We start from the raw sequence: 25,622 nt of genomic DNA on the forward strand, positions 1-25,622 counted from the left end.
TGGAGATGGAATTCTAGGTCAATAAATTTTATTTATTTTGCTATTTTAATGATATTACTCTACTTTGATATCTCTTTTATTGTCTTGTTTCCAAGAAAACTGCTTAATCATTCTTATCTTTGTGCCTATATACATAGTGTGTCTTTTTTCTGTGGGTGCTTTGAAGATTTTTTTCTTTGCTGCTACTTTTACACAATTTTATTATGATGTCTCAGTGTCGTATTCTTTATGTTTCTTCTGCTTGAAGTTTAGTGAGATTCTTGGATTTCTGGGTTCATAGGTTTTATAAAATTTGGGAAATTTTGGGCTATTAGTTTTTAAGTAGGTTTTCTTTTCCACTCTTACTCCTCTCAGCTGGGGACTTCATTTACACATATGTATGGAACTTTTGGTTGCATACAGCTCACTGATTCTTTGTTCATTATTTTCGGTTGTTTTTGTCTGTGTTTCATTTTTTATAGTTATCATGTCTTTAAAGCAACTTATTTTTCCCTGAAGTGGCTATTCTAATCTTAATCCCATCTGGTATGTTTTTCATATTGCACACGACAGTTTTTATCTCTAGAAGTTTGGTTTGGGTCTTTCCTATATAGTCCACATTGTAGTCAATATACTCAAATTTCCCTCTACCTTCTTGAACATAAAGAATGCTCTCATCTACAGATTCTTTTATCTATGTCGTTTTGAGTCCATATCTATTTTATTAAAATTTCTCCTTGCTATGGATTGTATTTTTCTGATTTTTTTCAGATGTAGATGAATGCAGTGTAACATACTGCATATTATCTACATTTTGCATGTGTGCTTTTTAGACATTGCATTTTTTAATTTGGTGATGCCGAAGAGTTCTGTGATTTTTTTAAAAAAAGGTTCTCAAGTTTTGTTCTAGAATGCAGTTAAGTAACTTGGAAAAATGTTGACCCTTTCAAGGTTTGCTTTTCAGCTATTACATGGTTTTAGAGCACTGGTACCATCTAATAGCTTAAGGCTAATTTGCCCTACTATTAAGCCCATTGCTTCTGAGTATTCTACCTAAATTCCCATAAATTATGTGACTTCTTTAAAAACTGGCTTTTGGGAACCCACTTACTGGCCATCATTGAGCACCAAATATTTTTTTCTTGCTAATATCCCGTGGTTCTTTCCCCAGGCTTGGAAAATCCCCCCATAACAGGCACCGATAGACACTCAGATGAATGTTCAAGAGGGACCCCTCTAGACCTCCAGAACTCTCCTTTTGTGCATTTCTCTGCTCTCTGGTTTTCTTCCTCTCCAACTCCAATTGCTTTGCTTCACTCAGACTTCCAACTCTATCTGCTCAATGACAGAACCACTGGGCTCCCCTTGGTTTCCCTTTCTCTTCTGCAGCCTGAAAACTTCCCCAGGGGATGAGCTCGGGAAATCAGTGGGTTCACTTTGCTTCTCTTCTCCCAGAGACCACTGACCTGACCTGTCTGATGCCCAATATCAGAAAAATGTTTTGTCTGTTTTGTTTTTGTAAATTGATCCAGGAAGGAGGTAAATTGATTCCCTCTTCATCTATATTGATCAGAAGGGAAGCCCTTTAATAAACAATTAAGCAGTCATTTTATTATTTCAGTATGCCAAAACTTTTAGCTTTTCAAAAGTACCAAAGATGTCAAACTGCCTTCTATTTCCTGATGCCTGTCACCAATCTCATCAAGAATGGATCTTAACTGTCAGATTGTATTTTTGGAGATAAATTTAACTGGAGTGCTCTTAGAAACAGGTTTCCTAGCTTGTGGAGAAATGAACCTTTATAACTCCCAGAGTGCATTCTGAGTTCAGTGAATACAATGTAAATTACAGTGTTAACCTCAGCATCACCCCTCCCATCAAAATAATTCCATCATGCATGGAAAATAGAAGTTTTGAGCTTATGACATGCGAACACTTTAAATCAGAAATATCAATGCACTTCAGCAGCCTCTAGAATAGCTGACATTCATGAATAAAAAATGAATAAGCACCATGTAGAGAACATTTTATTACTTTTAAATGAAGTACATTATAGGTGTTGGTTAACAAATTCTGCTTTGTCGTTTTTGAAGCAGGATATAAGGAGAATTATGAAAAATAATCTTTGACCTGAAGTTTGAAAAACCTGATCAGAAAACCCTACAGAAATAAGTCATTCAATGGTAAAGAACATAAAAAAGGGAGGATACACTTACCCCTTATTTATTCACAAATATCTTATTCAGAGTGTTCACCTATAGTGAGGCAATAGTGAACGCAAACTCCAGCTGTATTTCTGGAGGACATAGCGGATCATTGGAAAGCCATCCATTGTGTGCTGTTTAAGCACTTCTAGAAGAAAGCCAACTTACCTTGTTTTCATTATTACCTTGCAGTTTTGTTATTTTCACAGGGAACCCCTGCTTGTTCTTAAGATAATATCAGTAGTTTTGCAACACAACTTTATTCTGACAGTTTTAATGCGGGGGCTCTAAACGGAATTTCTGTGTGAACATGTGTATGTCTGTTGTTTATCTCAGGTTTGGTTGAATATGCCTATTACCTTTGCTGCATATGGTTCTCCCTGTCAATACTATTTGCCCAATGTCTATAATATTCTCAATATTGTGAATGGAATAAGAACTCTAAGGAATCCAAAGAACAACATATGTTCTTCTTGTTTCCTTAGCATGTCATAATCACTTTGACATTCACCTTAGTAGGTGTCGATGCTTTTTCTGTTACAGGTGTAGATGGATTCAATATAACAAAATGCATATTATCTGAGTCATAATTTCTTTTTCAAATTGTCTTGGCTATTTAACTGACATAAGTCAAAACACCAAATGGGTGAATTTTCTATAGTGCAGACAGTTAATACAAAACAAAACAAAATATCTTGTATTAAAAGACCAAATGGTATATTATGTCTTTTCAATTTCTTACTTATATTGTATATACCTACATATTGAGTAACTATTAAGTGTGAGATACTATGTTGAGAATCGGGAAAGTTACTAAGAAATGCAAGACATATTCTCTGACATATTCTAGGCTCCCAACGTCTTATGTGATAAATATAAAAATATTTCTTGAAAAGAATAAATGAGGTAAAATGTTTATACAAGGATAATATTTGCTTTGGTAGGTAGCCTATATTTGAGGTTGGTAGAAATATTGGCAAGAGAATTTTGACTTTAAGGATGGGTAGGATTTATTCTTATGGGAAAAGACATGTTGTGGTATGTATAAGACTACAAAGTCAATGGAAAGCAAGGCAGGCATAGGTCTAGTAAAAAAACAAAACTTGTCAGTGAAAATTCATATAAGGTAGTTGCAGGAATAATGAATAGAGAAAACCTGACTATAATTTGGGATGGAACAAAATTGAAACTCTGAACATTCTTGAATTCATCCACTTCCAAATAATTCTAAGGGTTCATGTTGTGTATTATTGGTATTTTGTTGAGTTACTAATCAAATCCCAAATGCTGAGAACATGTGTGCAATTATTTAGCTAATCAGTGTCTTACCCACCACCTAGCCTTTCTTCCCATTGTCAAATATCCATTATTACGAGAAAATAATGTTTCGTATCCTAAAAAGTTCTGGGAAAACCATAATCCAGGGTGAAAGCAGGAAGCTAAAACTACATTGTGGTAGTCTTGGATGTTCATACTTGGCCTCTGTAATGTGCAGTTTAATAATGTGAGATAGTCACTACTTGACTATCTATGTAAAATAATTATTGGTAAGTGTTCTTTTTCTTCTTACCACAGTCTGTTCTAAAAAGCCATGAAAAAGAAAAGTTATTAACCGATCATTATTTAATTAATCCAAGCTAGTGCTGGGGTATTGTGCCTTATACCTTGGTACTTCTCTTTTAATGCTTTGTTGCATGTCTAGAATTTCTCAAGGTGAAGCTCCTGATAGTCTCATAAAGACACTTGAAGTGTATCTTCTGATACCCTGACTACCTTGGAGAGTCATATCAGAGTGACTCCTGACTTATTCCCCATCTAGCCTTTGCCTCCAGCCTTTCTCTCTATAGCCATGTGTCTTGTGAAGATACAAATTTTGTTTTCCTTCTTAGGACTGTGCCTGGGCATTTCATTATTTTGAAGGTGGTGGTACAGGGAGAGCAGCCTGTGGCACAGATAGTTAAGATTTAGATAATTAAAATGTATATAGTTAAGAATTTAAAGAAGTCCACCTTTAAAAATGCCAAGTTACTTCTTTAGATAGTGCATCTCAAAATGTCTCTGTTTTTCAGGTTCTCTACATGTGTGGGTGTGGGTGTGGGTGTGGGTGTGAGGGGCAGGGGATGTTTTAACATTCAGTATTCCCTCGCAAAAAGGGGCATATATTAGTCATAAGACTAGGACAGATTAATTACAAAATTAAGGATGACAATTGAATAGAATCTATTATTTCCAGCAATGTCTACCCTGAAACATATTAATCAGTTATCATGTAGAATTTCTAATGTGTAACTTACTTATTACATACTTTATTTCACACCATCATTTGAGAGGGGCCCTTAGTTATACACAACCCAAACCTTAGAACATTTTAACCATACTTGGAAATTTGTTATCTCAAAATTTACTTTCTCAATAGGAATGACCTTTCCCTAAACTAAGCATTTTACTGTCTCATACGAATACAAAAGGTCATGTAGTTTGGAACTAGCTGATTATGTTACAAATCACTGAAAGAACACATAGCAAGTTGGGTTGTATTTTTGCTGCTTCTTTGTATGTTAATTTGTGTAAGTAAGAACTAAAAGCAAAACCATAATAAAAACAGGCTTTTACCCCTTAAACAGCATGAGTACACTACTTCTTTAATTAGTAGAGATTAAATATTTGTGTTGGCAGCCTAGAGTATTTCTGAGAAGTCATAGTGTTATAAGCTAAGAGATCTTTTTTTTTCTAAAAGCATTTAATGAATGTCAACATAGCCTTCTTAATAATTAGCAGAGAAGTGACATTTTAGAAACTATGGGTTGCTTAGCTATGTCTCTTTGTAAGGTGTAGTGGTTTGAATGGGGTCTGAAAAGATATGTCCACCTCCTAATGCCCAGAACCTGTGAATGTAACCTTGTTTGGAACAAGGGCTTTTGCAGGTAGAATTAAGTTAAGTATCTCTCGATAAGATTTTCCCAGATTATTAGGTAGGCCCTAAATTCAAGGGATGTGTCCTTATAAGAGACACGCAGAGGAGAGACAGAGAGAGAAGAGGAGGGAGGCCTGTGGAGATAGAGGCAGCCATTGGGTGATGCAGCTAGGAGGTCTGCGGACAGCCACCTGAAGCCAGGAATGTCACAGCAGGCTTCTCCCTTAGATCCTCAGGGCAGTGTGGACCCTGCCACCTTGGTTTCAGGCTTCCAGCCTTCAGAATTGAGAGAGAATAGTTTTCTAAACTTAAGTCAGCAAGTTTGTATAAATTGCTCCAGCAACCCTAAAAAGACAATACAAAAAGGTGACTCAAACTTCATTGTTTTTTCTCAATCTCCTTCTGAATTTAAAAAGAAAAAAAAAAAATTCTGGAGCCGGTGCCATCTACTCTCTAAAGCATCATGACCGATCTTAAAAACTGAAAAATTGAAAAAGAACTCAACACAAAAGCGATGCTATGGGTGAAAGAAACCAATAGAGTGACAGGGAATGGCCACGTGAACAGATTCTTGGGAGTGAAATTAGGTGAATAAAACGGTTCTAACTTCGTAATCAACAGCAATATTACCTCAGTTATCTGAAGGCTTTGTGTTCTGGCTGGTCAGCCATACCTCTTATGTCAATGTCCAGAAGAATTTTAGAAACTGCATACAAATTGCGCGTTCATCTGTCTACCTTTTCTGTAATGTGGCCAGGCCTCTGTTTTCCAGCAAGAGACAGAAATGAAACTTGGATGGAATACAATGCATTTGCACAGAAGCCTTTTTTTTCCTGAAAGCAAGCCACATTTACAGCAAACAAATCAAATTCTTAAAAAAAAAAATACAGAGCCAGGAATTATACCCACAAGAATAAAAGTAAGTGCTTTAGCTTTATGGTAATCTAATTCACAAGGTTTACACACCAATTAATCATTGCTGAGCAGAAATCAGAGAACGTTATACAAATACTGAGCAAAACTGTACTGATGGAGAGGTTATAGGATCAGGGCAGAAACATGGCGATTTTCTTTTTATCCTTGACCCTATTCCTACCATAGTCCTTTCCTACCATGTCACCTCGTGATCATGAGTAACCATTCAGTTCTCAGCTATGCTCTCTTTTTTCAAGTCTCTTGAATTATGACCACACCATCTTTTATTATTTGAACTTGCAGTGAAACATTAGAGCTGTTTATTTTGACAATTGAGGCGGGTATGTTTAATGACATATGGAAACCACAAGCATGGACACACATATTGTCAAATGGAATATGTTTAAAAAATTTTTGATGGGTAGTAAGAGTTTCTATCGCTTGGCAATGGAGGGTGAAATTGTATATTGTCTCTCTTGTGGCTCTATTTGTCTGAATGGAGGCGGAAGCGACTTGAAGTTCCAAACACATTGCACACATCACAGCGATTTCTCTGTTGCCGGTCGGGTTACTTTGAGTTTGTGTCCGGGTTTCCTCACTCTGTCACATGAGCATAATGAGCACTCCTGGCCTTGGAAAGAGCAAGTGTGAGTGGGCTGGGGAGGAGGGGAGGGGGAGAGATTCCATCAGTGTAGTGGAGGAAGAAGTTATTTTTGAAACAAGTCTCATGTAACTTTAGGAAACAAAATCTGGAAGAGGGTATTACTATAAACATTTAAATCTTTTTTAATGTGAACACTATACTTATATTGTCTATGAACTATATTTTATATTAGACTTTAGGAGAAAGCAAAAAGGGTAATTGATATTAATAGTGTTCAATAAAATAAGATTTTTAAAAATATATATTTATATTGATTTCAGAGAGGAAGGGAGAAGGAAAGAGAGATAGAAACATCAATGATGAGCAAGAATCACTGATTGGCTGCCTCCTGCATGCCTGATACTGGAGATCAAGCCTGAAACCCTGGCATGTGCCCCAACCAGAATTGAACTGTAACCTTCCTGGTTCATAGGTCCACACTCAACCACTGAGCCACGCCGGCTAGGCAAAACAAGAAGATATCAATGCTTATGCTGAATGTGGTATACACTTAGGAAACTTACTTAATATGTGCATTACAAATAATTAAAGGCTTCAACAGCCCATCAGAATGGTAATAAATGACTTATTTTTGCACTTACTATGTGCCAAGCTCTATGTATTTTATATGAATCATCTCATTTGATCCTCACAATTATCCTAAGAGGAGATGCTGTAATTATTGCATGCCATGGATGAATTAACAAACTATGTAAAGTTAAACTGAGGCTAAGACGTTAAATGACTTGTCCTAGCTGGTTTGGCTCAGTGGATAGAGCATCAGCCTGCAGACTGAAGGGTCCCGGATTTGATTCCGGTCGGGGGAGCATGCCCGGGTTGTGGGCTCTATCCCCAGTGGGGGTCATGCAGGAGGCAGCCGATCGATAATTCTCTCTCATCATTGATGTTTCTGTCTCTTCCTCTCCCTTCCTCTCTGAAATCAATAAACATATATATTTTTTATAAAGTTAAATGACTTGCACCAAAGCTCTTTGCAAGTGACAGACCTGGACTCAAACTTCCTGACTCACAAGCATTTCTTGACCTCTGTGCCAAATTACAATACTGGTAGGTTAAGTACCCTGCACAAGCTATCTTTGAACATTATCTAGCAAATGGATCCAACCCCTTTGAAACTAATTTTCTGAAGTCTAAGTTATTTCTCCACAGCCATCTAGTACTTGAAGAATTCTTTGGGGAGTTTTTTGTTTGTTTTTCACTAAAACTGCAGAAGTTTGAAAGTTTACTTTTCTGACCTTACCTTTCCTTGTGTGTATGTCTCTCTATGAGTTTCTCTCTCACGCATACACACGGGCACACACACAAACACACACACACACACACACACACACACACACCTTAGGAGTGTTCTAATAAGTCTTTTTCTTACTTTTCAGCTAAAGTTCCCCACCTCAGCCATGCAGAGTTGCCCATAATATAGAGAAAATGTATGTAATTCATATTCAATTTAAATTATATTTTGAATTGAATAATGATGGCTCTTATAATAACTTCTAAGTAGAACAATTTATTTTCTCTATAAACGAGTTACTCCTACATCTGAGTGTAGCCCACCAATGCTTTGCCTGGTTTCCCTGAAAGTCAGTGAGCAGACTAGGTATAGTTATTATTATTAAAGAGATACCCATTAGAGGTACAAATGTAATAAGCAATTTTTCAAGATCATTAACATTATAATAATAGCCAAATAGAATTATGTGGATAAGTCTACTTGGCTAATGAGACCAAGTTATTGGAGCATTAGCGTGTTTGGGGTTTAACAATATAAATCAGCAACTCAATCAATATATATCCAGTGCCACAGAGAGAAACAATATTGTTAATTATGGCTGAATAGAAAGAATGCTAGTCTTGGAATCATAGACTTAACTTCGAATCTATTATTATCCCTTCTTTTTATTACCTTGGAGACTATTGAAAAATGTAAGTCTCTCCAAGCCTCAATTTCTACATCATCAAATTAGAGATAGAATGACAGATTTTTTTAGGTTATTAGGGAAATTATATAAAGTCACTTAACAAATATTTCTTATAAAATTGTTACTTCATATTTCATATTTAAAGAGGAATCATCCCTGTTTTCTCATGGGCACATAGCTGCAAGCTCAGCTGGAAATGTAACCTTTATTTGACCAAGACATGGGAGTATCAGATTTTCATGGATTTTCTTATTGAGGAACAAGTGGAGAATGAACAGAGGGAGAACTCTGTATTAGACAGGGATTTCCAGAGAAACAGAACCAATAGGAGAAATAGGAGATATCTGCAAGCTTGAGACCTAGGAAAGCCAGCAAGGTAATTCAGTCCAAGTTCATGAGCCTGAGAATCAGGGAGCTGATGGTGTACATCCAAGTCCAAGGGCAGGAGAAGAAGAGGTGAGATGTGCCAGCTCATGCAGTAAGGCAGGAAAAAGGGTGAATTCCTCCTTCCTCTACCTTTTGTTCCATGCAGGCCTTCAGGCAGGTGATGATGCTCACCCACACTGGGGAGAGCATTCTGCTTCAGCCACCCAGTCCAGCTGATGTCATCCGGAAATGCCCTCCTGGGCACACCTAGAGTTTATGTGGGGACCCTGTGGCCAGTCAAGCAGTTGCATACACTTAACCATCACAAACACTAAGGGTTTGCCCTACTATATCCACCATATTACAAAATGCAACGTGACGTGGAGAATTCAAAAACCCCAACTGTTCTGAAAGATTTCCACATAAATAAAGTAAAAATAAATACAGGTGGTGATTTGGGGGAAAATATCTTTATTATTATCGTTAGTTGTTTCCTACCTCCTATTTATACATATATGTGCAAATAATGACATTACATCTCAATTTTTCCAGATTTACCATCTTAATTTCCCACACGCATTATTTTATAAATTAAAAATATATGTGTTAGACATAGTTTTGAACTCTCACACAGCTTCCCCCACATGCACATAAACACACACACACACACACACACACACACACTCACTATTATCTTCCTAATGTTGGTGGAGATTTGTCCTATGTTAACTAGTCAGCAAACTCTCTGAATTCTACCCTCAAGGACAAAGAAACTGCAGTAAATGTATCCTTTCCTGAGTGAGCACCAACACTCAAACCCTGGGATGAGAGCCCACTTCGTCCATTACCAGATTTAATGGGTTTTGAAGGAATCAGTTCAGAAATCGTTCCAGTTGACGGGTAAAGGATGAGACCGGGAATGTGTGCGTGTTCTAGTATTGAGTATTTGTTAAAACACCCATTCATCAGGTGTTGTCCTTCCCATTTATAATCATAAGCAAAAAATGCAGCCGGCCGGGGTGAGGCTTGTGAGAATTACTCACTGGAGAATCAGTCAGCCACAGAGTCGCCTGACATCGCAAAGGCTGCGAGAACAGTGGGCGAGCGCTCGGGGGATTTACGAGGCCCGCATGAGCATCTTTCACGTCCCACAAAAGAAATACAAGGAGCAGAATGACAAAGCTGGAGTCATTACCGGTTTTATGTCCCCGCTTATGGAGGAAGAGCTGCTCTCAAGCAGATGACTCGGCGTTATCACAGGAACTCTCGCAGGAGAATCACTTAGGAGGAAACTTCCAATAGATATGGGTGGGACCCAGATGCTACCAGCAGGGGCGGTTTGACCTTGGCAGAGAGATTTAATCTTCTTGAATGTCAAGTTTTCACCTTTCATTCCCTTCATTTAGCCAGTCATTTTATTCATTCAGCAAAAAACATTTTTAAAGTTTTTTTATTTCCTGCATGCCAGAAATGATGAGAAGGCACTGGGAGTATAAAATAATAAAAATAAAAAATGGCACCGGCCTTCGGTGTGAATAAGGAGGCCCTGTCCCGTGGACAATGCATGCTTTAAAGGAGAGAGCACTCTATTGACACATCCTGAGTCATCTCATTCTCTTTTGGAGAAACGTCCCATGGATTGTCTCTCGTGGTTCCCTCCAACGGCAGTGATTTTGATATTAGACTCATTTACCTGATGTCAGCAAGACACACGCCCCCCCGGCGAGTGGCATGTTTCAGGCGTGGCCTTTACATGGCGGCTGGCTGTGTGAGTAAGATCTGCCGTGCACTTCAGCAAATGCGGCCGTGCCATCCTGGGCTGTGCCTGTGAGCACCCTGAGCCCTTCCCCTTCTCACTGGCCGGGAGACGACATTGAGCGAGACCCAGAGGAGGGAGTCACAGGCTGGCAGAGCCAGATGACCCACTCTGGACTGGTCACCTTTACACTATCATGTTTATTTTACTGAAGCTGCTGTATTTGGGTTTCTTTGTGATACGCAGCTTGGTCTGTATCGTAATGAATACATTGTATTTGTGACCAATACAGTTCCTACCATATCTGTTCTCTTGAACCCCAGAAAGGACATCACTTACTCACATTCATCACTGGAAAATATCTTCTATTCACCTTTTAAGCTAGCACTGGATTATTTAACTATCTCTCTAATTATACTTACTACTTTGTTAGTTTTACTTTGAGCTCTATTATAGTAATTACAGTGCAGGAAAAATTGCTTAGGTGCACAAAGGGGAAAAAATCTTAGTCGTTGTTCATAGCCCTCCTACTTCAAGTATGCCCAATAAAATAAAATAGTTGAATAACAAAATAATTAGAGTATTATTTGGGATTCTTGTCCCCTCACAAATGGATAAACTGCTATTATTTCCTTCTCTTTGCTTGCAGCCTTTCAGCAGAATTTCCCAAACATGGCAGTAGTATTACTATCTAGATCACTTAAAAGCAATCATGGCCGAAACCGGTTTGGCTCAGTGGATGGAGCGTCGGCCTGCGGACTGAAAGGTCCCAGGTTCGATTCCGGTCAGGGGCATGTGCCTGGGTTGTGGGCACATCCTCAGTAGGAGATGTGCAGGAGGCAGCTGATCGATGTTTCTCTCTCATCGATGTTTCTGACTCTCTGTCTCTCTCCCTTCCTCTCTGTGAAAAATCAATAAAATATATTTAAAAAAAAAAAAAAAGCAATCATGTACAAAGTTGTCCGTTAAAACAGAAATATATATGAGGAATGTTATAATTCCATAAACTATTTTGCTTGGACTAATAAACCTATTTTGCTTCTTATTTCACTGACTTTTTGATACTGATAGCATTTTTTTTTTTTTTTTTTTTACTTTTCTCATACATCCGCTGACTATTACTGTTAATGCTGACATTTGGTTGATTCTTGGCTCAGCTCATTTAAGTCCATTTGATTTTGTTTAATTTTTTCCTCTCCCTTTCCTTCCTACTCATCCCAAGACAACCTGAGTTGGTAACTAAAATACTAGTTGATTTTCTTGATAACTTACATCAGAGGCTATATTTGTTTATGAGCTAATGGCCCAATGCTGTAATCCTTGTACCATTTATCACTGGTAGTTATTTTCCCTGGGTCTTTATTCTTACCTAATTATTCCAACTTCATTTTTTCATATTTTATTAAAGCGTGGATTAAAAATGACTTCACAGCCACCTTTGAATTATCATTAATTTAATCTTTTTCCATTATTAACAAAGTTATTTTCCATCTAGACCTCTTTTCTTGAGTTGAGTATTGAATGAGAAATCCAAAATTTAGAGCACAGAATTAAAAACCATGAGTCCTTCAAGTCTTATCAGTTGAAGCAATCATATTGCCATGAGGATAGAAATTAATATGTGTATAAGAAATTGAATCAGATACAATGCGAATGCTTTATTTTTAACTCCAAAAGTAATATATGTATTCAACTTATTAAATTATGCTTTGGCCCAGGCTATAGAGTCATAGTAGATATCATAGTGCATTGTTTCACATTTGTTAGAGAACAATAGCAACAGGAACCCTCATACTGAATCTACTCCATCTGCCCTGGGCATTGTCCACAAGTCTTTAGTAACTATGGCAACACCATGGGAGAAAAAGGTAACCAGAACCTCTGTATAGGTGTGCTGTCCTACCTGGGAGCCACTATCTACATGTGGCAATTTAAACTGAAATATATTACAATTAAATAAAATGAAAGAAATCAGTTCACCATTCATGCTACTCACCTTCCAGTGCTCTGCTCAAGAGCCAAATGTGGCTACTGACTGCCATCATGGATAGCATAGAGATGGAACATTTACATCATCCCAGAAAGTGCCAGGGGACAACAGTTTTACAATACTTAGTGGGTTACCTGAAATGGGAGTTAGTCTGAAGATAATGAAGAAAGCAGAAACAGCAGTACATACAGAGATGACAACTATATAATTTTAAGTAAGTACTCACATGTATGTATGCAGGCTGCATGTTACCTGAATGTCTGACTATCATCTATTTCATATATTGGGTAATTAAAGGTTGCCATGCAGATAACAAGAGACATTGCCCAGATGAAGGCAGGAACTTGAGTGACAGATTGATCCAGCGACTTTGATATCCACACATGTGGACACATGCACACAAAGTCTCAGACACTGGAGGGAAAGGTAAAATCCAAGTGTAAAATAATAGTTACCATGACATACGTTAGTATACCACGAAGTAAGGTGAAAATTAAATGGCATCTATGTGATGTTGATACACATTACTAAGAAGTGAAAAATTCCCTTTTGGCTCTGCTTAAAGTGAGGCATGATGAAGAACTGAAATTATTTGTGTCTTGGGGGGCGGCAGAGCAGATTTTTGTGGAAGACCTGCTGCTCTCCCATCTTGCCAGCAGTATTGAAATGAACGCTCATATATGATTCAAAAAAATTTATTTATGTCTTGTGCCATATTTCTACTGGTCCACTTAAAGAACATATAAAACATCTAGGCCTTTGCCCACATGGTCTTTCTCAGACTTTACTCTACAAGGACCCGTGGGTGGACTTGCAAATAGGACAGACCTGGGTTTGATTGGAGCACTGCTACTTACTGAGCTCCATGACCATCACTAAGCCTGTGTTTTCTGGTCTGTGGAGTAGACATAGTTGAGCCCACTTCATAGGGTTCCTGTGAAGGAAGGCATGGCAGCGTTGGTGAGGCCAGGGGCCCTAAACAAGGACTCCAGTCCTCTCTTTCCTCAGCCCCTCTGGATTTATATTCACATCATTCTTTCTCTTCATGTCTTGTTTTCTGTTCTACTTCCTTGCTCCCTCCCCCTCTCCCAGAAACTCAAAGAAGTGAGTGGAGAGGAAGGAAGGGAATGGACCCAGGGACTAAAAGAAAGGGAGAAGGAGGTGGGACAAAAGGAAGGGCGGCAATCCTTTGTGAAAGGGAAGGATGTGCTTCCTCTTTGAGTTCCTAACCAACACAGTTCATTTATTTATGGTTTATTATGTGATCTATTTATGCTAAGGAGTCAGTTTGACTGGCGTTTTAAACCAAAGCAATGGTCTGTTTGCTTGAATTAACTAAGTGAAGATCATCTGCGTTTCTTATTCATTGAGCCCTTGGGCGGTCATATAGTATTTCCACCTTGTCTTTTATTTAATTCAACTTTTTCTTTGGGAAAGGTGGACAGGAGGGGGAAAGCTGTGTGTTTGCTTATGTTGTCCCGTTACTTTCCTGATGTGAGGCTTTGCAGGGGACTCCTCTCATTGAGGCTCCCTCTGCAAGCTGCTTGCAGTGATCCCTAATGGAAGCATTTGCCCAGTCGTTTCTCTGACTCTGAGGGGCTCTCTGCTAAAGCCCCTCACCACAGAAGCAGGTGAGGGATGAGTCTTCTGTTCTAATGGGTGAGCAAAGGCTGCTCTGCAGACTGGTCCAGAGGAAACCCCAAATCGTCTAGTCCAGGCACTACAGAGGGAGGAGCAAACCTGAGAACACAGAAGGCCCTCAACTCTTCCTGTGTCTTCTGTGGTTGAGATGATCACACCTGCATCAGCGCCTTCACTTCTAAAACAGACATGATCATTCTTGTCCTAACAATTTTATAGCATCACTAAAATCACTGACGGAAAAATCTCAGATCAAACTGAAAATCTAGGAGTCATCCTTGATATGTTTCTCTCCCCATTGTCCTTCCGAAGAGAGCGACAGAGTGTGCTATTCACACCTGTCCTTCGCTCTTCGTTTGCGCTACACACCTCAGTCCAGGCCCTTGTGACCTTTGCCTGGACAATTATAGTAGTCTCTGTCTGTGGCATACCCATGTTCAACATCTTTTTCCATCTTTCCTGGGCTACGGAGCTCTGAGGCATTCATTTCCCTAAAAGTGCAGTCTGAAACTTGTTCAAAATGTTCTTCAACTCACCAGCTCTTATTCAGTGAAAGGCAAGTAGTACAGAGGATGAGGCAGAACTTTGGGAATTAGAATTCCCGCTCTTACCATTAAGAAGTCAATTATTCATTCATTCATCAAATGTACACTGAGTACTTACTGTATGCCAGACACTGGATTAAGGGAAGACTTAAATGAAAGAGGGGATGTGAGGTCATTAACCAAGAACCTAATTAAGCATCCAACAAATGTTACTGTTACTTCTAGGAGACGGAGAAGGAGGAGGGGGAGGAGAAACAGGAACTGTCATGGTCTCCAAGTTCTGATGCTAACCAGCACTCTGAGCTGTTCACTTGCATCTGCTTATTCCCTTCTTTCTCCTCAACCTTTCTTCATCAAGAGTCAGAAAACCATCCATCTTCTCCATAAAACCTCTCTGGTTTCAGAACACTTTGCTCTAATATTTTTTTAAATCTAATACAGCTTCTACATTAAAACATTCATCAAGGCAAGTAAGGCTTTAAAAAAAAATTCTAACCATGTCTTACATACAGAATATCTTCAATGATAACGGATGAGTGAATGAGCAAATGAATGAATGGAGAATAGTTGAATGTGACTATGCAAGGGGGAGGGGGGAATGTGCCACAATCTGTTTGGATTCATTTTTAAATGACCCTACAGATGTCAGAATGGGCAGTATGGAGTCAACAAATCTGAGTTCTAGGTTCAGATTGAGTGGGGGCGTGTTATTTAACACCTGCTAAGTAATTTATCCTTTCTGGTCTCATGCATTTATCAAACAACAAATATTTGTTAAGCATCTTCTATCTACCAAACACTGAAATATTTCTTGTAAAGTTTATTTTTACCGGATTTCCTCCTTGGTAGTTTAAATAAAAATGTACCTTAGTTCTTTTTGTTGGACTCAAATACTTCCTCACACAGACTACCTGCAAGATTGATTAATGTTATAAATCTGACCATTATTTGGACAGTGTTCCTATTTTAAAAATGGGTACTAGTTAGATTATCTACTAATTAAATTTGCAAAAGAGTATATGTAATGAGGTAAAATTGAATAGTGTATGTATTACATAAATTGCATCTTTCTTTTTTTAAAATCTTTACGGTTAAAAGTATTATATATACCCCCCTTTCCCCCTCATCAACCCCCTCCAGTTCACCCCTGCCCCCCACCTCAGGCCCTCACCACCCCACTGTCTGAGTCCATGGGTCATGCATATATGCATGCAAGGTCTTTAGTTGATTACCTCCCACCCACCCTCCCTCCCCCACCTTCCCTCTGAGACTCCACACTCTGTTCCATGCTTCCAATTTGCATCTTTCTTGAATATGAATTGTAATTGCTCATTCTTTAAAGAGATCAGTGCAATCAACTGTGTTTGCCATCCACCCATTGGACTTAATTACACGATTTGGATCCAGTGAGGTCAGAGGTGTTCAGTGGCATTTACCAGCTGACAGCGATCCGGTGGCCTGTGCTTTGTGCATGTGGTAGCCCAGGTTCACTGCAGCGAGCGGGCATCTGCATTAGGAAAGCAGCTACCACTCTAATGTTCTCTAATTGACATGTTGGCGATGCTAACAGAGAGGGCAAAAGATGCAGGGACATGGAGACCAGGCCCTGACAAGCACTTGGCATGGACGGGGCCACTGAGCTAAGTACGTACATAATCTGTAATGAATAAAGGACTATGGGCTGTCAATCTGGCACGTGCCAGTGGCATTTAACTCACATAAAATATTAATTAAAAATAATGATGTTCTCACTGGATTTGTTACCCAGTGCAGCATCTTGGTCTAGCCCTGGAGGAGCTATCTGCAGGCCTCTTGATTCATTCCTCTGTCCCAAAAAACCTCATTCATCTCACTATCTTTAGGCAAGTCTCAACACGCACTCTTAGAATAATGGCCCTATCACCTACCAGGTCTCTGGGGAGGAGAACCAAAAATTCTCCCTATTAGTTATTGCTTGTCTTTACAGCCCCTATAATCAATGAAAGTACATTTATTCCTCCCTCTCTTCCCAGCTACAAAGAAGATACCAGCCAGCAACCATCTATTTTGGATGCTCAAAGAATTAAGTATTTCTTTAGCTCCCTTTATCCCAAGTCAATGTATTATGTAAGAAAGACTATGATGAAAATCTGGTCAATAATTTGAAATCTGTTGAATTACTCAGAATATCCATAATTAAAAATAATTCCCATGGACATCTAAAAAAAAAAAGTTATTTCAGTATGATTCATTCAGGGTACGTTAAAATAATAAAGTGTTGCTGTATTTTATTTTTCAGAGGCAAGTGATACATTTTTAAGCCTACATATCTACAACATTTTAGCAAATCCAAAAAATAAATTTACTGTCATAATTGTCACTAAGTGTAATTCTGAACAATGGGCTCTGACCATAATTAATGATTAATTCATTTGGAATTCATTATGGTAATATTAAGTGTGCTTAGCTCATTTGATGCTTCTATAGAGGGAGCGATTTTAGGCAATTCTTTTGTGATTTACTGGTTTTGAAGTTGAAGAGCTCTGAGCATGTGCAGGAAAATAGCTCCACATTGCTCTCTAGTGGTGTGCTGGTAAATGACACCCTTCTTTTGTGTGGGGAGAAAACCCTCGTTCTCTTTTGCTCCCCATTCACTCTCACAGCATTTTCCCCCTCAGTTACAGACTCAAAGCATATTCTCCCTCAATACACACTCAAGTGCCACGACTCCATGACAATACAAAAGGGGATCAGAGCAATATAGTCCTCCGTCCACCATTAACCAATAACTGACTAATATATTTATTGCCGTCATTCAGGCTGATTCAGTATTGGATCAAGCTTTATGGCAGCATGAAAAGATCCTCTTGCTTTCTCAGTAGATCAAATGCAGTTTGACAAAAGCACAATCCGGAGGCCAGGGAGAGCAGAAAGCAGGTAGAGTATGAAGGCATAAATAAAAGCACCCTGAAAAAAGCTACAACAAAGGCTTATGGAGCTGTCCTGGTCCTTTTATTTCCCATGTCACTCTGTGTTACTTTAGAAAGAAATGAACTCACCTGAACCTCAGATTACATACTGACGGCGGGAAAATACTGGACCACAAGGTGTCTAAGTAAGACCCCTAGCCAACGTGGCATTCTTTTACCAGTTACAACTCCATTGCACATCTGTTTACCTTTCCTGAGGCTAAGCCATTACCACTTTTCATTTAAATTTAAAATTGGTCTCCCTGAATTTATTAGTTAGTATAGCTCATTAACACAGCAGCAAGTAAATGATAAAGCTTCACAGTCTTCGCCAGGGTCCCCTGGACCAGGGCTTGACCTCAATGGAAGAAGCTGCCATTACTCAGACAATGAGAGACTGGGCGGGCGTTAGTCTTAGCAAGCGTCAGTATTGACATGGCCATCGCCTCACATTTCCTGTGGGAGAGAGATGAAGAAATGGTGGCTGCCGCTCAGGAGCCGGACAGCACATAGATGAGGTGCACCCGCTGGAATTCCAGCCACAGCAAAAATTCAAACCAGGAAAATGAGAATCAACCAGTCAAGGGACTTTTTTTTTTTCCTTTTAGCTGAGAAACAATATCTGAAAGATCTAAAAGCCAATAGTGCAGAAATGCTAGAGAGGCCTTGATGGAATCCGTGGTCTAAGGAATGTTAAGTGGGGCAGGTGGGAGGCGGGGCGCAGAGGTTAAGGCATCAATGCAATGCCTCGTGGACCACGCTGACCAGCTCACTCTTCAGCTGTTAACAGAACGGGAAGTTCAGAGTTTCTGATCAAGTTGGTCTTTCTTCATTCTGAATTCCAATCTGCACAGGAGAGGGCCACAGAAAGCAATCTAATCAGTTTGCATGAATGAGATCTGCTTTATTTTCTATTGACCTCCTTGCCACATTATAGTTTCTAATTTGTTGCTGTTGATCCTACGGTTAAAGAAGTTTAGGCTTCCCCCTGCCCCCCATTTTAGGCATGAATATGAATATGTAGGGATCTGAGGTCATATTTAGTAGCCATGAATTTAGATTCAGTCCAGAAATATATATTTACTTTGCCAGCACAGGTTTGTTTGTTTATTTAAATTGTGTGCCAACATTTGAAAAATGTTGGTGATTTCACGTAAAAATCTGGATTTCCAGAAAATCTGACAACACTGGGACTGCCTTCCTTCCACATGCTCAGGAATAGGGGTGGCTCTGCTCCTTGGGTGAACTACTGCTGAGCATCCTCTCTGCACTATTATCTCATACACTGAGGCCGAATTCTCTCTCTCTCTCTCTCTCTCTCTCTCTCTCTCTCTCTCTCTCTCTTAAATACAAATTACACCCTAACTCCTAAGCATGTGAGTTTTGAATCTCTCTCACTCCCTTGAGAAACAAAAATATAGATAAATGCACATATTTAGTATATGTATAATAGGTGAAATCAACTGCAGTTTGACACACAAAAAGGCAATTTTATTTGGCTTGAACCTAATGCCAATGTTTTGCATTATAGTTGTCGAGAAAAAGCCTATGTGTCAAAGCAAACTTAAGTCTTTATTCCAGTAACTACAAAGGACATGTTTCCTAGCAGGAAAGTCCCTTGTTGACCTCCCTACTTGTATTATAAACATTTCAGGAAATGTTCACCATTCTTTTACCTCTAAATCCTACTCATGCCTCAAGCCCTAGTTCCAACTCCATACCTTTGATGACCCAATTCCTCACTAATTTTTAGACCTCTGAACTCATGTAGTATTCATAAGTGGTAGCACTCACTTTACTGCTCAATTTTATGTAGTCTTTTCTTGTTTTCTCTGCCCAGAATTATGACTGTAACCTGACACAGAGATCCATCTTTTATCAAACATTCTTGGATCTCCAAGAGCATTTAACACTTGCTGACTGACCATTCTCTTATAAATAACCTACTTAGACAACAAAAAATAATAAATATCCCTTATACATGAAGTAGTTCACTGACTAGATCCCCTTTAGTTACATAATATGTAATTTTATTTTATTGTTTGCTATATTGTAGCTCTTCTGTTATTGTGCTTTGAAATACCAATAACTTTAACTCTAATATTTAGGTCCCATAAAATCTTATGAAGAAAAATTTCATCAATTTTCAAAGAACACTGTCAGAGATAAATTCATTTATTTTAAAAGCTTTATTATTGTAAAATAAAACTCAGATACAGAAAACCACAGACAACAAATCTATAGCTCACTAAATTGCTTTAAGTTGGAGTTAAACCTTTTTCTCTCTATTTCCTTCAAACTGGCATTTGGATCTAGAGGTTTAATCAGACTAAGTCATTTTTATCTTTTTGGCAAGACTCTTCTAGAGCAAGCATGTCAAACTCATTTATTTGGCCCGTATTAGCCTTTGAGTTTGACATGCTTACTCTATTGGGTCATGTGCTTTTTGATTGGTAGGAACATGATATCTAGATGTTTCCACTTTGCTCATTGGGGCTGCAAACTAGCAGTATTTGAATTCTATTACTGGTCTTATAAGTTGGAATAACTTATAAGGAGATGCTTTCCCTCTTATACAGTTGGTTGCACAGAGTTTATTTAAGAAAGACACATTCAATATTTGAGTTTTTACCCAGTTTTCAAGATTATAATTTGGTCATCTGTCAACCTCACAATGGACCAACTCTTATTATTTTTATTTTATTTTTTTTAATTAAATCTTTATTGTTCAGATTATTACATTTGTTCCTCTTTTTTTTCCCCCCATAACTCCCCTCCTCCCAGTTCCCGCCCCACCCTCCGCCCTCACTCCCCACCCACTGTCCTCTTCCATAGGTGCACGATTTTTGTCCAGTCTCTTCCCACATCTCCCACACCCCTTTCCCCCCCCAAGAATAGTCAGTCCATTCCCTTTCTATGTCCCTGATTCTATTATAATCAACAGTTCATTCTGTTCATCAGATTATTTATTCACTTGATTCTTAGATTCACTTGTTGATAGATGCATATTTATTGTTCATAATTTGTATCTTTACCTTTTTCTTCCTCTTCCTCTTCTTAAAGGATACCTTTCAGCATTTCATATAATCCTGGTTTGGTGGTGATGAACTCCTTTAGCTTTTCCTTATCTGTGAAGCTCTTTATCTGACCTTCAATTCTGAATGATAGCTTTGCTGGATAAAGTAATCTTGGTTGTAGGTTCTTGGTATTCATCACTTTGAATATTTCTTGCCACTCCCTTCTGGCCTGCAAAGTTTCTGTTGAGAAATCAGCTGACAGTCGTATGGGTATTCCCTTGTAGGTAACTGAGTTTCTTTCTCTTGCTGTTTTTAAGATTCTCTCTTTATCTTTTGCTCTTGGCATTTTAATTATGATGTGTCTTGGTGTGGTCCTCTTTGGATTCCTTTTGTTTGGGGTTCTCCGCGCTTCTTGGACCTGTAAGTCCATTTCTTTCACCAGGTGGGGGAAGTTTTCTGTCATTATTACTTCAAATAGGTTTTCAATATCTTGCTCTCTCTCATCTTCTGGCACCCCTATAATTCTGATGTTGGTACGCTTGAAGCTGTCCCAGAGGCTCCTTACACTATCCTCGCATTTTTGGATTCTTTTTTCATTTTGCTTTTCCGGTTGGATGTTTTTTGCTCCCTCGCATTTCAAATCATTGACTTGATTCTTGCGCTCCTCTGGTCTGCTGTCGGGCGTCTGTATAATATTCGTTATTTCAGTCCGTGTATGCTTAATTTCTAGTTGGTTCCCCAATATAAGATCGAGGGTCTTATTAGTTTTCGTGTAGATCTCATTAAGTTTATCGGCAGCTTCTAAACAGTTCTTGAGAGACCTTAAAAGTGTGGTTCTGAACTCTATATCTTGCATTGACAATTTTGTCCTGTTTCTTTGTCTTCGCATTTTGTTATGCTTCCTTGGTGCACCCCCTAGTGGTCTTTGTTCTCAGTCTTATAGTTAAATCTTGATTGTTGTAGCTAATTCCAGGGAGGGTTTGACCTCCAGGCCAAGTGGCTATGAGAATCAGCTGTGTCAGCAGTGAGAGAACTTCTGTCCTCTAGGGAGGTGCTAATCTAGCCTTTGCCTGAGGCTATCGGGCAAATGCCTCTGTGCAGGGCTTGGGCGGGGCGGGTCGCACAGGATCAACAGGGTGGGCCAGAGAGAGCAGTTATGGCGGCTCTCAGTCCTGTCCCCAGGGGCTCTGCCTCTCTGAGTCCCAGCACCCGCTGCAAAGCTGGGAGAGAAAGCTGCACTCGCTCTGACCGAAGCCAGACAGTCCCGCTTCTCCCGTTTGAGTCTGGGTCCCTAAAGACTCGTCCAGATCTGGTGCTCAGAGTCTGCGACTCTCTCCCGATTGAAAACAACAACCGCGCCCTCCGCCGCCAGCCCGCTCCACGCACTCCGCACCTCAGAATTTGACTTCAGCACTGCGCCTCCTCTGAGTGTCCGTGTGCGTTTCTCTTTCCTCCTAGTTGTAGGACTTCCACTCAGCCAGCGTTCCTGTAGTTCTGGGTGATGTCCCTTCCGTTTTTTGGTTTCACTTTTGAAGTAGTTGTTCAAAGCAGCAAACTCCGGCGTTAACCTATATCTCTTATTATTTTTAAAAATATCTTTATGGAATCGTTGGATTGTAAGGCAGTTCCATTTTATTATTTTTTTAAATATATTTTTATTGGAGAGGAAGGGAGAGAGAGATAGAAACATTGATTATGAGAGAGAACCACTAATTGGCTGCCTCCTGCACACCTCCCACTGGGGATCAGGCCCACAACCTGGGCATGTGCCCTGACCAGGAATCAAACTGTGACCTCCTGGATCATAGGTCGATGCTCAATCACTGAGCCACACCAACCGGGTTCATGGTGGTTTTAATGTGCATTTCTCTGAGGACTAGTGACAAAGGGATTAAGCAAAACAAGCAAAAATGAAACAAAACAAAAGCCCTCATAGACACTGACAACAGTATGGTGATTACAAGTGGGGTGGGGAGAGGTAGAAGAAGGTAAAGGGGATAAATGGTGACAGAAAGAGAGACTTAACTTTGGATGTTGAATACATAATACAATGTACAGATGATGTAATTATAGAATTGTGTGCTTGAAACCTACATAATTTTATTAACCAATGTCATCCCAATACATTGAATAAGAATTACACACACACACATAGATATATATATCTTAATGAATTTATCCACTTATATGTATTTGTTGGGCTTTAATCCATTGCAACTTTTTTCTCTATGGAAGCTCAGAGTGTCCTTGTCTTTGGTCTGTGGAAGCCCCTTCAGGCTGATTTGTGAATCCATTTGACATCAGCCTATTCGTCTGGTTGTTTCCTTTCTATCTGGTACTTCAGGATGTTTCAGGCTCAACTGATATGAGCCGGAGTCATCTCAGACCAGAATCAATCCGCTCTCCAATAAGCCCTTGTTTCTTGCAGAGGGAAATACGATTTCAAAATCCAAGTCTTGGTGCGGGGATACTCTTTGTTATTAAGTCTGTTTCTAAACTTTTCAGTGGACAGAACTAAAACATAAAATACCTGTGGAGTTTAAACTGGTTTTTCTAATTAAAATTTTGGAACACAGTACTTTATGTCACCTTTCCTATTTTAAATCTGTATGTTGTTCCATCCACATCAAGAAACCGGTTTCCAAGGACATAGGGGATGATAGAGTTAGAATTTTTTATGATTACACATTTGCTTTATCCCATATTATGTTAGTTTCAGAATAAAAACAGTAACAGTATCACCAGAAATAATAATTATTGAAACATTTTTGCATATGGCATCCCCATTGTTCCTCAATGTTGTCTATGGTTGTAATATATCTTCAAAGGCAGAATATGTAGCCCTGCAAGATAAAATAGCTCCCTCTTAACCCTCACTTAGTCTTCGTTCATTAAATGCATTGTTTACCAGTTAGCTCAATATCTCCCCTGGTCATTTCAAATGTCTAAAGCTCATTTCCAGTAGTGTTCAGGATCAGGGGAACAATATCCTGATTACTTATAAGATGGTAACTTAGTTTTCATTTTGTTTTCTTCTTTTATTTATTTGTTCCTCTTGATACCCTCTATTTCTAAAGTTATTTTTTCACTTATACATAATTTTTGAGTTATGCCAATTCGTTTCTGAGCTTTTTCTCATTCTATGTTGATCTTGCATTTTTGGCATTTTATTTTCTTAATGTTTGTTAGCTCATTTTGAAATAGTAAATTGCAGATTTGATCAATTTTTGTGTATTTTTTATCCTGAGTGTGTGTGTGTGTGTGTGTGAGTGTGTGTACTTGTCTACAGGAATGATATTCTCCTGATTTTATTTTGTATGAAATTTAACCTCAACAGATTTTTATTGCTTTCTTGCATGTGTTTCTTTTTCCTGTTCTCCCAGAGGTTCATTTTCTTTTCTCAACACACAGAGCTCCTCGCCTGTTGTTTTCATTAGACCAGGGCTCCTGGCTCAGCACAGTAGAGCCTGTGGGTCAAGCCTGGCCCAGGTCCTGTTCTTGTTTGGATCCCACTGAACTAAGAATGGTTTTCATCGATTTGAAGTCTGAAGTACTGTGTAAGCAGACAAAGCAAACACAAATCTGTGACGGAGGCAGAGTGCTCTACAAAGCTAAAATATTTCTTCTCTTCCTCCTTTGTAGAAAAGTTGGCCAACCCCTGATACGCACTAAAAATTGTGCACCTTTTTTCTAAGTTTTGTGATGGTTCCTCTTTCCTACTTGTGTCTGTATTTTCTCTTCCCTTCATTTCTATTGCTTCAAATTTTAAATCTATTTCCTGTGGTTTGTCCTCAGTGTGAGCCTCGGCCTGAAAAGGAGACTATGGGTTAATTTCGGGATTTATGTTTACTGTCCTCACACTGCTCTGCTGCACTTGCTAGCATTGCCTGCTGGTGACTTGAAATTACCGTGTCCTCAGCTTGGATGTTTCCCTCAGATTTCTCTCCCACAGAAGCAGATACTGTGCAGGCCTGAGGGTTGTTGGTTCCTCTGTACTCACTTGTGGTTGAGGACGTGAGAGTACACCTCAGCACCTAGTGTTGTTGAAAATGATCAAATGCCTCTGGTTTTCTATCCAGTGGTTCAATTTCTTCTAATATGAAGATTGAGGAAACTCAGGGAAGCACATTGTCACCACTGCCGCCTTCTTCCCAGAATCACACTCACTTGTTTTTAATCCACAATTTACTTATTAGATTATACTGGATTTGATTTACCCTGCGTATTTCAGTGCATTAAATAAATCAACGTGTTCGTATTCTTTCTGTTTTTTTCTCCAGAGTCAAGTTCCCATTATGTAATCTCCCTAAAAGCTTTCAATAACGCAGGAGAAGGCGTTCCTCTGTATGAAAGTGCCACCACCAGGTCTATGACAGGTAAGCCACCATAGCTAACCCCGCTCTGACAAGCAGCCGGTGTTTGAGTGATGGCAAAATAAAACACAGGAAATGTATGCAGTCCTGTTCCGAGCCCTACCTGTGTGTACACGCACACACAAACTTGATTATCTTTCTGGTTTTCAAATGCAAGGAAGAGAAGTTCAGTCTATAAACTATACATGGACTTAGGGAAAGAGAGCTCTCATCCTCTCCTCGGAGTGGCTTCCTATTTTGGTGCCCTGATACCACCCTTCATTCCCCCGAGGAGCCCAGCGATGCCACTTTGGTGAGAGGGTCTCTGCACAAAGGCCCCCAAATGCCAGGAGGAGCCCTTGCTTCTCTGCAGGTCCTTCGGGCTCCTTGACAAGGATGACCTGCCCTCCTG

The 25,622-nt window shown here is 39.3% G+C and overlaps 1 protein-coding gene across 1 annotated transcript in view; it reads left to right on the top strand.

Annotated features, from left to right (window-relative positions):
- The window catches only part of DCC (DCC netrin 1 receptor), a 576,336-nt gene that overhangs the window by 446,674 nt on the left and 104,040 nt on the right, over nt 1-25,622 (top strand). The window contains exon 16 of the mRNA XM_059704942.1: nt 25,139-25,234. Within this exon, the coding sequence (XP_059560925.1) occupies nt 25,139-25,234 (96 nt within the window). The remainder of the gene's footprint in view (nt 1-25,138; nt 25,235-25,622) is intronic.

Source organism: Myotis daubentonii, chromosome 8 (assembly GCF_963259705.1).
Source record: "Myotis daubentonii chromosome 8, mMyoDau2.1, whole genome shotgun sequence".
NCBI classification, from domain to species: domain Eukaryota; kingdom Metazoa; phylum Chordata; class Mammalia; order Chiroptera; family Vespertilionidae; genus Myotis; species Myotis daubentonii.